Source organism: Quercus lobata, chromosome 1, assembly GCF_001633185.2.
Source record: "Quercus lobata isolate SW786 chromosome 1, ValleyOak3.0 Primary Assembly, whole genome shotgun sequence".
NCBI classification, from domain to species: Eukaryota; Viridiplantae; Streptophyta; class Magnoliopsida; order Fagales; family Fagaceae; genus Quercus; species Quercus lobata.
Window position 1 is genome coordinate 23,815,729 of NC_044904.1, and position 13,762 is coordinate 23,829,490.

Genomic DNA, 13,762 nt, shown 5'->3' on the forward strand with positions numbered 1-13,762 from the left:
CCATACTCAGCAAGTTTGGATCAATCTTGGTTTAGGTGGACTTGGGCTTTCAAAAGTGCATCAACTACATCATTTTGGGCTTTATAAGTCTTGGACTCAGTTTGACCTAGTTTTATTTGTTGCTAAGACCCTCCATAAGTTTAGACTTAAAATGGGACTTATTAATCTGGATCCAAATAACCCAAGAACCGTGCCAATCTAATATTGGATGGCCTCTAGGAATCCCTTGGCGATTTAGTGCTAATTGACCACCAATAAGGAAAAAGGTATTTTATGTAACAGGATAGTTGTGTCCGACCTAGGGGTGAGTTTCACACGTTTAAGATCCACCTTATATGAGAGGGGACACAACCATACCTGTTACACCTAATACCATCTCTACTAATAAGAACACTTAAGTTTGTTGGTTTATTAATGTTTTGTTGATGCCAATCCACACAATTTGTATATATCTCTTGACAACAAGACTGCATTGCTAAGAAGACCACTTCTGTGATCATTTCAATGTGTATGTGAAGCCAGATTTCAAAGAAAGCACTTCAATCAATCATTTTTCTGTTATAATTGCAGGAAATGTCCCCTTGTATTGAATCAGATAGCACAATAATATTCTTCTTATTAATCATATTTCACAATTTCACTACAACTCCGTTTATATTGTATAGTGTGATGTTAGTTTTTAAACTGACAATATTACACCACCTAGTACTCTTAAGTAGTAAGAATATCACTTTTCAAAAAAACAAAAAACTGTAATGAAGATCAATCAGAGTGAGACTTTACACAACCTCAATAATCAAGGTGGTTGTAAAGACCATTCCCAGTTCAAATTTTCTAGATACTAGCAACCTCAGGTTCCAATAAATCAATTATACAAAATGAATAAAATCAATTATCGAAAATGTTTTTTATCTAGGCGTGATGGATGGAACAGCTCTGCTAACAAGGTCATTGCCAGATACATCAAATGACACATAAGTATTCTTCACTGTAGAAGATGATGTTGATGGGGTCACTACCTTTTCAGCATCAGTAACCATAGGATCTGCTGATTTGATGTCAGAATCAGGCATCATATTCCATATAATTTCAAGTTCTCGAACCATCTCTAATACTGAAGGTCTGGCATCTGTCTCTTCTTTGCAACACTTGAGAGCCAAAGTCAAAAATCTCATCACACATTCCGAAGGATAAGATCCCATTTGCTCATCAATAACCGAAAAAATCATACCAGATTGATACTTGGCATTAACCTGAAACGGATAAAACCAATGTATAAAAAAAATTACAAGAGATTTTATTACAAAAAATTAAGCCATTGTATCTAAAGGATCAAATAATATGAACATTAATCTAAAGTGGTCATAAATCTAATAGAATTGAATAAATTTTTGGCATAAGGTGGGAAAATGAAGATTTTAAAAGAATTTCAATGTTAATTTAAAACTGAAAATTGCAAATGAGGATATCTCTCTTCAATATTCATGCATAGTATAAAATGAAATATAGCAGGAGGTAAAGAAGAGAGACAAACTAAAAGCTATTCTCTATCTACCCTGAATAAATAATGAGTAATAAATTACAGAAAAACAATTTTCCTATCATGCCCAATCACCTGATGTACCAATGTACTATCGGGCCCTATTGAATCAAAGGTAAATAGGTCTATAATGTTTTACCTCTCTAACAATGTTTTTGCCATGTGAGATTGGATGCATCCCAGTTAGGAGTTCAAGAAATACAACACCAAGGCTATAAACATCACTTTTGTCTGTGAGTTTACGAGTTAAGAAATACTCTGGATCTAGGTAACCCTGCAAATTTTATGTAGAGAATGAGAAAATAAAGAAATAGACATCAAGTTCAAAAAAGAAAAGAAAAGAAATAGACACCAATTGCATCTACGACATTATTAAGTCTATTTCATCTAGAATCAATTTCATTTATTTACTTTTTATTTTTATTTTTATAAAGATAACAAGAATTTTTGCTAAATTAATAATTTTAACAAATATGGAAATGACCAACACAATTACCAATTTATTTTTATTTCTTTTAACGGTTAGGAGCCCATGATAGATTTTCAAATGTTGAAACCATATTTTTAAAAATTAGACTGAACAAAGAACCAAAAAAGAGATAATTTCTTGGCTTTCTAGTCAGACTTGGGTTCAACTGGTGGTTGGACCTTGATGTCATAAATAATATGTTAGCTTAGGTTATTAACTTGTGACCCTAAATTTACTTTTCGTTTGAATATAGGAGAGAGGCCTATACAACCTTATAGAAAATTCACTCATCAACCTAGACTCATACAAAGTTTATAATTCTGTTAGTTAAGCATCAACAATAAGAGTCTTACTGGTGTCCCCTTCACAACTGTAGATACATGAGCAGGCACAACCCCTTCAATATCTGGAACAGGTGCAAGTCGCGAAAGTCCAAAATCAGCAACTTTTGCTATATACCTAGAGTCCAATAATATATTGCTGGCCTTGATATCCCGATGAAATATTGGAGGATTCGCTTCAGTATGTAGGTAAAGGATGCCCTTAGCTGATTCTAGGGCAATTCTCAATCTCATGGCAAAACTCATTGGTTCTTTAGACTTAGCTGTATTATTGCAAACATGAATCACTATAAGTCATTAGAATGATATGTAGAATGTGAGAAGTAAATAGGTTCTGCTTAACTCAAAAAATGACAGAAAGGTGGTGGGTGGGGAGAAAGTTTACTGTCACAAATTTTATATTTCAATTTTCACTTGCATTCATACTCTACGAAAAAAACTATAGTGAGATCAATAAAACACAAGCTTAAAGAATGAATATAAGGCGTACCAGAAAGGTTATCCCTTAAAGTACCATTTGGCATAAACTCATAGACCAACATCTGCAAAACAATACTCACATGAGAAAGGAGATATTTAAGTATTGTATGCATTTTTTAAAGTCAAATTGATGTGGGATGCACTTTTAATTTTAATTTTGTAGTCAATATGATTTTTATTGGTTACTAGTATTTTTATTTTAGCTCTTGGTATTTTATTTTTAAGTATTGTATGCATATTTAAAGTCAAATTGATGTGGGATGCACTTTTAATTTTAATTTTGTAGTCAATATGATTTTTATTGGTTACTAGTAATTTTATTTTAGCTCTGGGTATTTTATTTTTTAGAAGCAAGGTTATTTTTGTAATAAATCAATTACGGTCTAAAACTTTAGTTAGGATTAGGGTTTAATAGTCTATATAAGCAAAGTCTTGTACACCTATTAAGAAGGAGAGATGCTACGTCCACAACATTTTAACAACAAATTATAGATGATTAGTTATTATTGATTCTAATTTGAACCTACTACTAAAATTACTTTTTTACTCCACTAATAACAACCCGTAACAACCTAATACATAAGATTAGGGTTTAATAGTCTATATAAGCAAAGTCTTGTACTCCTATTAGAAAAGAGAGTTGCTACGTCTACAACATTTTAACAACAAATTATAGGTGGTTAGTTATTATTGATTCTAATTTGAACTTATTACTAAAATTATTTTTCTACCCCACTAATAACAACCCGTAATAACCTAATACATAAGATTTATTGTGAAAAAGTTGTGGACATAACATTTTTCTTAATTCTATTGAAATTGTCACAATGGTTTGGTGGTAACAACTCCAGCCACTGAATCCTAGGTTCCCTATCTTTATTTGTCCTGTCTTTCAATTTTATTTTTGCATGTTTTAGTTTGGTCTGCATCAGAAATAATACCTAATTAATGAAGAAATCTAGATTGAGTTTGATTTCTTGTATTGTTTGCAATTATTTAAAAAAAGCATCTATATAATCAATATATATATATATATATATATATTCTCTTCAAGATGAGATTAAGTACCTGCTCGCCTTCTTCATCACAATATCCAGTCAAAGACACAAGGTTTCGATGATGTAACCTTGACAACAATTCTATCTCTGTCAAGAACTCTGTTTCACCCTGTAAAGATCCCTGTTGTGCACGTTTTATGGCCACAACTGTACCATCGGCTAGAATTCCTTTATAAACCTTTCCGTACCCTCCTTCACCAACCTGAGCGGAGCTGTCAAAGTTGTTTGTACCCACGACCATTTCTTCAAAAGTAAAATCCTTCACACCATCAATTTTTATGGAGGCCTTAGAGACTGCATATTAAAATACAGGTACAATGTTAAAAATGAAAACATAGTGACAGGTGCTGCATATAAAGATGATGTGCCCATTTATATTAAAATTACTGATAAAATGATAATTGATTATCAGAATGTTTTGCTTATGCTAACAGATACACACACATTTTTCATCTTACAAGCCAAAAAAATTGTTAACATAATTACTGACTGGTTGTTCTTCAAACTTAGAGGTGGTTTGAGCCAGTTTGCAACCAAGTCTCATGGAATTCTTCATTTAAATTTTTAATCTCTAAATAATGTTTCCATTCACAGCCCAGTCCAAACTTGGCTGAGGCTTGCCCTACAGCATTAGCTAAGATAGGGCTAAGACATTGACCAAGCCAGGCTGAGGCCTTTGTAATTGGAAAAGCATCAGCCTAGCCTAATTGACAGGCCTAATCAGGATGTAGAATGGTAACAATTACAGGCAAAGTTAAAAATCATGACATATCTACCTGAATACCCTAACTTCATAAACAAAAGATACTTACAACGACGTTTTCCCAAAACTGCATGGTACTTCCTTACATGCGCTCTCAGTATCAGTAGAGTAACAACTGCAGACAATGCAACTGCACCTGCAATGGTCCCCAGTACTATGCCAACCAATGCGCCTTTGCTTAAACCAGAACTTGAGTTGGAATTCTCTGTGACATTAGTGAAAACTATGAGCACAAGAAAATGAAAATTATCCAGCATTATTCTCTCATATATGAATACATGAAAGAAGAGAAGACGTGAATGAGTAGTTCATCTATCCTTGGGGTCAAGTCTTTAGTGACATAGGGTGTGAATTTGAAGTGCCCTTCTTGATAAATATAGAAGAATAGAACACAACTTAATTGCCCAGAAAATTACAAATCATCTTGAACAGAGAATTGCAGTTATTAAATTATGTGACAGATCCAGTAGTGCAAATGTATATGTTACACTAGAAGGCCTGTCTTCAACATAGTTGGCAGCAAAAGAAATGGTGATTTTCACTTTAATGTACCACCCACACACACATACTACACATTTCTCAGAATATGAATTCAAACAATAGAGAATAATGCCACAAGATTAAAGATTGTCTTTAAAGTATAGTAGATTTCAAGGAATAGGTCAAAAAAATTGGAGAAAAAAGTTGTGCAATCTTCAGCAGCTAAACAAGCATTAGTTCCAACTACAATAAAGCTCTGTCACAAAACATATTAGAAAAGTGTTTCAAGACAAACCTTCTCTATAGAAGCCCAGTAGAGGGAAGCTGATAAGTTCATAGGGTCCAAAAATGTCACTATCATCAATGTTCCATGATGTGAACAGCCCGAAGATTCGATTAACCTCACTCATATTGAACTTAGTAGTGCTGCTATTTCCATATACAGGAAAAAGCTTCAAGTTCATTCCTAGTCGAGGTCCTTCTTCCCAGAAAAATGAATCAATGTACAGCTGATAAAGAAACAAGTCAAGACTAGATGACAGGTACTCCTCAAATGTATTTATGTATGGACGAAAATCTGAGAATCCAGGACTTTTCAACCGATATCCAACAAATAAGGGGGCAGCACAGAGACAAGCCACAGGAGATGCAGGGGAACTTAAATATTCAAAAGGGGGTGGACATTCTTGAGCTGGACAAACAGAAGTCGTATTTGTTGAACTTTGATTGTTATTTTCATCACTTTCAAAACGACAGAACTGGGATAGGCTGGAGTTCGAACATAAGGGATTCCCTTGAAGCCTGAAAAAGGAAAAAAAATAAAAATAAGTGACACGATCATATCAATGTCCTATATCTGTTACGCCTAGCAAATTAAAACTAAAAAGATCACATCCACAATCTTTTACTATGAAAGTAATTATGAAGCAAAAATGGGGGGAGGTATAGAGGCGAACCAGACAGTGACATTTGGAGATAGATTAATAGTGCCTGAAATATTTGATAGCCCATTATTCTGCAACTGCCTGCAATACAAAAAATCCAAAAGCCGTATCTTAGAAAATCCAAAATTTATTAAATTCAACCCAGGAGGTTACACCTTTAAATTTACAGAAGACCATGCTGTAACCAAAAAAAAAGGAATTAACTTTATTTTGTACCAATGCAAGAACAAGATATTTGTTTGATGCACACAACCCCCCATCATTTAACCAAGGGAAATAGAAACATTGTCATTCAGGTCATATGAAAAATGGACGATCACAGAATATGCTGTCGGTCATGTTGGTTGGATTTGATGAGGATGATTCCCGGATTGATGACACATGGTGGTTCTTAAGGCAAGGAGGTACTTGGCACAGCCAAATTAGAATCTGATTGGAAGCTTGAGCAAGAGTTCAACTATTAGTTCTTGATTCTCAGCAGAATGTGATTGGCCAAGTGTGTCAGATTTTGAGTCCCAAAAAGTATTCACTGGCTCGGGATGGAGGGAAACAGAATAACAGTTAGGATTTGGGGGGAATGATTGAGCACAAGAAGAATGGAACCCAAGTGTTCGTTGGCCAAAATTCTAGATTTGTTAATGCTGAGTTGGAGGAGGGTTAATCACGTGCTTCTGTTCTAGATGCTGAGGTGGAAAACCAGTGAGAAGTTATTGGGCGAAGATTGATTGGGATTATAAGGAGTACTGAAGCCCTCTAAGAAGAAAGGTTTGGACTGGAGGAATCTGTGTCAACCAGCCTATTAATACTGATTTTTAAAGCTTTTTTCTACTGGAGAAGATAGATGGGAAAAATATTTTTAGGCCACCACTAGTGGTGGTTCAAGAGGTAATAAAGAAGTGGACAAACTGTCTTGTGGGACAGTTTTTGGAGAAAGCTCCTCCTTTCTTCTAGGTTTTAGAAACTATGGCAATCTTTTGGTGCTGTTAAAGTGATGTCTGCTGAACATGTGATTTTTGTTTTTTGCAAATTCAAAAATGCCAAGTCTCCGGATGAGGAGTTGAGAATGTTGCAAGTGTCATATGATCAATAAGCCATTGATGCTGAGGTGATGTGAACCAGGAATTCAGTTATTTAGTCCTTCGTTAACTAATTTTCTTATTTGGGAAAACTTCCATCATATTCCTGTTAAATTTTGAAAGCATGAATCATTGATTTGTATTGCAAGTGTTGTTGGGATGCAATCACCAATAAAGAATTGACGATGGGGTATGTGAGGTTGGTCAGTGTTGCTTTAATTATTGGTGGTTTCACTGATGTTGAGGTGGAATACCCTTGGGAGCCATAGAAATGTGGTAATTAATTGTAAGGTATTCGAAAATAATGAGAGAACATGTCCCAAGAGGACAATGGAGTTATGGCAACAAAGGAGTCTAATGAGGCACAGAGGCAAGTAGGGAAAGAGAACACTGATGATGATGGATCAATTGAAGATTCAAATAGAAAAAGGAAAGTATTGAAGAGGGAAACATTATGAGTAGTAAGTGTGGAGATGGAGTGGATATCTCATGGAAAGCTCACGCTACAAACAAATTTTCCTTGCTAGATGACCTAGAGGAGGAAAAGTATGATGATCAAGGGGTGCAAGTAGAGCTGGAGAATGTAGCAGTGATAGATGTTGGGTTTCCTGAATCAGATGTAGATGTTTTTTAGGCAGGTAGGGGTTAGGATGAGGAGTTGGATTGGGCTTTAAAGAAGTAGAAAGGTAGAAATTTTCAAAAGACCAATGGTAAACTAGCTTGTGTAGCTACCATCTATCTTTGGCTTTTTTGAAATACTCAGAAAAAAAATGGGAGAGACAGATTTGGGGAAGATTTGTTGCAAGCTGTAGCTGCCGACATTAGATATAGGTTTCTTTGGTGTGAACATATCAAGCATACTGCTTTGAATAGAGTCCTCTGTTGTTCATGGAGGATTCCATCTACTGGCTTTTTATTCTTGTTAGTTGTGTAGCAATTGGCTGTGTTTCTTAGGAATAGCAGTTTCCTTGCAGGTTGTAAATGTTGTAAAAATATATACTGTCGAATGGAAAGATTTATTCATTCATCAAAAAACAAAAACATTGTCGTTCAGGTCTTACACTGTAAGTTTCTCAGTTCCGTTCAAAGTCCTATTTTGCCAAATGCTGGATGGAACAGAGCCACTCAATGAATTGTTTGCAATTGACCTGCCAAGGGGAATAATTTATCAAAAAAATCCAGTTTCTTTCATTAACAGTTTAATTTAATGAATGATATTATCTAGTTACTTTACAATCTCATGGTTGAGATCAGCAGAAACTCAAATTTAGAAAAAAAAAAAAAATTATTAGTAAGTTATACACACATGTAGTGGGTTTTGATCAAACAACCTTACCCTCCACCCATTTTTAGAAAAAGAGGATGTGTCATTTGAGCTAGAGCTCATTGGTTCAAATTTAAATGAATATGAAGAAAATAAATATGAAATAATTACAATAAAATTGAACCATATAAATAAACACAAGAAGAAAAATAAAGGGAGACTACTCACAATATTTGAAGACGAGGGAGATCCGAAAAGCTGGTGGGAATTGTTCCAGTAAGACTGTTGTTGGATAACAAGCTGAAATCATTCAAATAATAGATTTCAGAATGGTATAAATTATCTCAAAATCTACTCAAAAAAGAAAAAGAAAAAAAATTCAAAACTGAAAGACACGTCAGTAAATATTTTGTAATACCTAGAAATTAAATTAAAAAAAAAAAAATCAGATACATGTCATTCAGAAGATGGAGAATCTTACATAGTTGTCATATTCCCCGAAAGCTTATCTGAGGGTATGGTTCCATTTAGCTGATTTAAACTGAGGTCTCTGAAGTTTATATAAAGTAAAATATAAAGTATAAGTAACTAGTGGAGTTGTCTTTGATAACATAAAGAGAAAATTTTATTCAGCTTGGTGCATTTATTTTTTGGAATTATATGCCATACTTGATCATCATAGATAAACTAAAAAAGGAAAACAAAATAAAGCAACTTACAGATAATAAAGGTTTGGTATTTGGCTCAAATTAGGAACCGGTCCCTGCAAACTGCAGTTCCTAAGGCTCCTGGCAAATCCAACCAAACACAAATATTATCAATCTTGCATGAAATACCATGTTACTTGTGAATGCGCATACTACTTGATTGCTAGCTCGCTAGTGTATGGAGAACATGAAAGGTTTGGGATATCTAATCAAGACAATCTAGCTTCTTTACAAGTTGAGCAGAATACAGAGTGGTGTAGAATATCAAACAGCAAAGAATTAATCAGGAAGTCCTGGCTTGTTCAGTCTACCAGTGGCCTTGATGTTTTAGAAAAATGCAATAAAATACCTTCATGCCAACTAACACTTCTAAGTTGAGTAACTTCCCATTTGTATTCCTTTTCAATCAATGATGGAACACTTCATGTATTTTCACAACAAAATGTATACCATTCTATCTATAATATACTTACATTTAATTTTGCTAGAATTTTCCTCATCGTTTTAGTTTTGCATTTTAGAGGAAAACAGAGCTTCTTGTATTATTTAGCCAAATAAATAAATAAAAACTTTCAGCCTTATACTTCAAGGCTAGCACCTTGCTTGCCTTTACTTTTGGGACCTAGTTACAGAGATACGATAATAATATGAACTTACAACTTCAGCAATTTAGACATGTTGCTATAAGAAGATGGAATTGTAGCCCCATTGAAGTTATTGTTATCAAGTTGACTGCAAAACAAATAAAATGAAACCATTAAGAAACTCGAAAAAAAAAATTTAACTAATAGAAAAATGAAAATTTAGATTTTATAACCTTGTTCAAGATAAAAAGCAATTTATAAATACATGTAAAGACATTTATGAGATAAACAAAAATAAATTTATGCTCTAGGAAAAGTAAAAATCATACAGTATTCGTAAATTTGGCATTGTGGAGAACTCTGGTGGAAGATTCCCTGATAAGTTGTTATTATCAAGAAGGCTGCAGATGCAGAATTGAAGATGGTTAATATTCTCACTGATTGTACAGACAGATGACTCATATGAAATATAAGAACATGGCCAAATACTGACTTACAAGTGAAGAAGATTTGGTAATCTAGATAGCTCACTTGGGATTTGCCCACTAATTGAATTGTTGTTCATATGACTGCTCACAAAAAGAAGTAGAAGGGTTAGTCATAGTAGATTAGATTTTAGACAATATATCATCAGAACAGAAACACACTCACAAGTGCTGTGTTGCGTTCAAGTTTGCAAATGATTTAGGTATTGATCCTGATATTTGGTTTTGGTCAATTTGTAGTCTTTTCAAATTTGGGAGGTAACCAAGCTCTTCAGGTAAGGGACCTGTTAATTGGTTTCCATTCAGAAGCCTGGATTCACAGAATATTACAGAGTTAAAGAAAAAGCAAATGCACTGCAATATTCAAATACCAAGAATTCAGAAAAATGCTATAAAGTAAATTAGTCAAGATTTGATAAGGATTATCTCCTATATTATTTAGAGATCAAAGACTTTAAATATGCATGAACAAGTGGCATATCTCCATTTCTTAAGAGTATAGGCATATAATTATCTTATAACATTGTTGAGTATCTAATCCAACCAGCAGAGAAGCTGCTTAACTTACAAGAGTTCCAAAGATGTTATATTGCCTATCTCCATTGGTATAATTCCACTTATGTTGTTCCACATAAAATCCCTTCAAAAGAGTAGATAGAGAAAAATATATCAGTAGGATATATAAATCAAATGCAAAACCATCGGATTTTAGAATATTTTGCAAGAGGTATCTAAAAGCTATGATTCCAATAAAGATATTTGTAGCACAAAAAATAAGACTTCAGACATCCTTTGCCATACAATATTGTCAAATTTGATAACTGGCCAAGCGCTGGTGACAAACTTCCTGACAAATTCATTTGTAGTAGGTGCCTGCAGAGAAGAATCCCAAAAGAAAGTTATTAAAGCACCATAGCTAGATCTTCATTAGAAATGCCTAGATGCAATGCATTTAATAGTCAGGTTTTATCAAAGCTTGACACTCTTATATGTGAACTTGTGACTAGTGTATAATCTAACATAATGCCAGGCATGAGATAACAATTGAGTCTGTGGGCAATAAGTTGTATAATAAATCATTAGTTATTAATTCTGGACAAATGAGAAGATCATGAAGACAGATTTTAAATTCATTAAGACCTGCTAGTGATCATTTGGAAAATTGTGGCAAATAGATCCAATTCTAATAAATTTCTTTAATCTTAAATGAACTACAGAACCAAGGAATTTTGTTCTCTGCACCAACTAATACGAGTAGATATAAAAGTGGAATAATATATCTCATCATGCAAGGGGGACAAAAGAAATAAAGTAAGAAAAAGTTTTCTATGTGAAAGGAAACATGCTACACTATTCACATCAATTATGCTCCTAAATAGAATTAAAAGCAGGAAAAGATAAAATCATACAATTTTTGAACATGTAGGTATCCATCGCCTACTGTTTTATTGGAGCACACAACTCCTGTCCAATTTGATGTACATGGGTCTCCTTGATCCCAATTACTAATATTATTATAGGGATCCGTCAAACTGCTCTTGATGGCCTGCAATGCCTTCACTGCAAATTAATACAAATGTTAATCATTGTCTCTTCAACATTAAATTTAGAAAGTTCATAAGCTTCTCTAGTCCTTATGTTTCTATAATTCTAGTATTAGGATTTCTGCATTAAAGGAAAGCAAAGTCAATTTTAAAAAAAAGCATCAACATTATGTGCAGCCCCAAGTTTTGAACATACACAATTGATGAATTGAATAACTATTATAGTTCAACTATAAGAAACACTAATCACTCCCAACTTGGGGGAATTGAATATCTGATATGTGAAATTACTAGAAAATGATAAATTAATGAATTTCCCAAAAGCTTAAGATGTTAGGAAATTGGGAATTTAATCATTTAACCATTATTCTAACAACCCCCTAGCGTGTGGGCCTAGAATTTTCCTCAATAAGTTTGAACATAAGATTTTTAACTTCCAAATGAGAGGTAGAGAAAAGACAAGAGATTGAACTCAGGACCATCTACTTTGATACTATAATAAATTACCTATTGTCTCTAATGCTTTAGTCGTTAAGAAATTGTGAATTTAAACATGTAACCATCGTAAAATGACTTAGAGAGTATATGAGTAAAATTTCAGAGAAAATAAGCATGCCCTCAAGAACTCAATTGCAAAAGAAGCTTGTGAATCATAAAATGAAAAAGAACGGCAAAGTAAAGCAAACTCACCTTCTTCCGGGTTGGTTAGCAGATTCTGAGCATCGATAAGCAGTGAAGAACAACACAGCCATGCAACAACAAATAATCCATAACCACAAACTCTTGAAAGATACATCTTGCTAACGCATAGGACACCAAAGCTCCCAAATTTCTCTTACTAGTACGAAAGACTAGAATTTCTGGTAGAATCTGAATGCTCTGCCTATAATTACAAGAAACAAGCTATGGAAACTCAACACAAATAAATCCTAAAAGTAATTTAAGTTTTCACCCGAAAGAAACATAAATAACCTTTTCAATTAGTAAGAGAATGAAAGAATGAATGAATAATTCAACCAAGTAAGAGAATCGCTCAAAGTTGGTGTTCGTTACATACTGTTTGAGAAGAAACTGAGCGGCAAAATTGATTTCGACATGTGCATATATTAAGGTTGACAAAAGGTGAAAGCTTAGAAATCCTATCTAGAATTTGTATCAGGTTGAATAGTTCATAGACTGCATTTGAATATATATATATATATATATATATTCAGATTAGACCTTGTGATGGGTGGTGGTGTATTGGTGACCAAGTCTCCATAACGAGCGTTCATCAAGAATTTGTAGTAGTTAGCGAAGATGATGATGATGATGTTGATAATATTAATAGCAGCCACTCTTTCTTTTGATGGGTTCAGTGACGTATAACAGGGACAGTAATGCATAATAAAAGTTGGAAAATCTGGGAATATATATTAGAGAAAGGGTCGTTGAAAGTGGACTTGGCTTCTTGTGGTAGGGAGTAGGAAGAGGTGACAAGCAAAGGAAAGAACATGTTTTGGAACCATTATTTGCCAAATGGGACTCTATATATTTGATCCTCTCTCCCTGTTCCCACTTACCCAATGTGCATGGACTTTTGGAACTTGGAATTTTTGTTACTTAAAGATTTCTTCGGCTCCAATAAGCGCACACATCATTTGGTTATTATATTACTTCTTGACTTTTTGTGTTTATATAACTAGTCGCAGATTCACGTGATGCGTGAGAATATGTAAATATTATGTAACAGAGAGTAATTTATAAAAAGTAACAGTTACTTTAAAAAAAAAAAATTTCTACAAGTATTTTTTATCTCTACAAATATATCATAATATTATTTTTTGTATGTTTGATTAATGTTTTTTTTTAAGGTGAATCATATTCTTCTAACTTCTGTTATAGTGTGTTATATTTGCCTAATATACAACTAAACTTTATAAGTTTCAAATTTATTATTCAAATTTCTCATCTCTTAAAGAATAAGGAGATTATCAATATAATAAAATCATATCACAAAATTACAATTTATGTTAACCAAAATTAAA

At 33.5% G+C, this 13,762-nt stretch overlaps 1 protein-coding gene across 3 annotated transcripts; it reads right to left on the reverse strand.

The window, feature by feature from the left end:
* Positions 1-739: 739 nt before the first annotated feature.
* Positions 740-13,208, reverse strand: LOC115984111 (probable LRR receptor-like serine/threonine-protein kinase At1g06840). 3 transcript variants are annotated; one of them, XM_031107032.1, is made up of 21 exons: positions 12,957-13,208; positions 12,426-12,618; positions 11,601-11,751; positions 10,993-11,064; positions 10,760-10,831; positions 10,358-10,501; positions 10,204-10,275; positions 10,036-10,107; positions 9,780-9,854; positions 9,135-9,203; positions 8,897-8,965; positions 8,644-8,715; positions 8,213-8,299; positions 6,088-6,156; positions 5,427-5,932; positions 4,701-4,856; positions 3,899-4,182; positions 2,841-2,892; positions 2,363-2,613; positions 1,680-1,814; positions 740-1,253 (listed from the first exon to the last, which is right to left on the reverse strand). In XM_031107032.1, exons 2-21 carry the CDS (start codon positions 12,529-12,531, stop codon positions 909-911), a joined length of 2,859 nt encoding a protein of 952 aa, XP_030962892.1. In that variant the 5' UTR covers positions 12,532-12,618; positions 12,957-13,208; the 3' UTR covers positions 740-908. The 3 variants fall into 3 exon arrangements, with proteins under 3 accessions (XP_030962892.1, XP_030962884.1, XP_030962898.1); XM_031107024.1 differs by lacking the exon at positions 12,957-13,208 and adding an exon at positions 12,793-12,950; XM_031107038.1 differs by lacking the exon at positions 12,957-13,208 and adding an exon at positions 12,708-12,726.
* Positions 13,209-13,762: the final 554 nt, after the last annotated feature.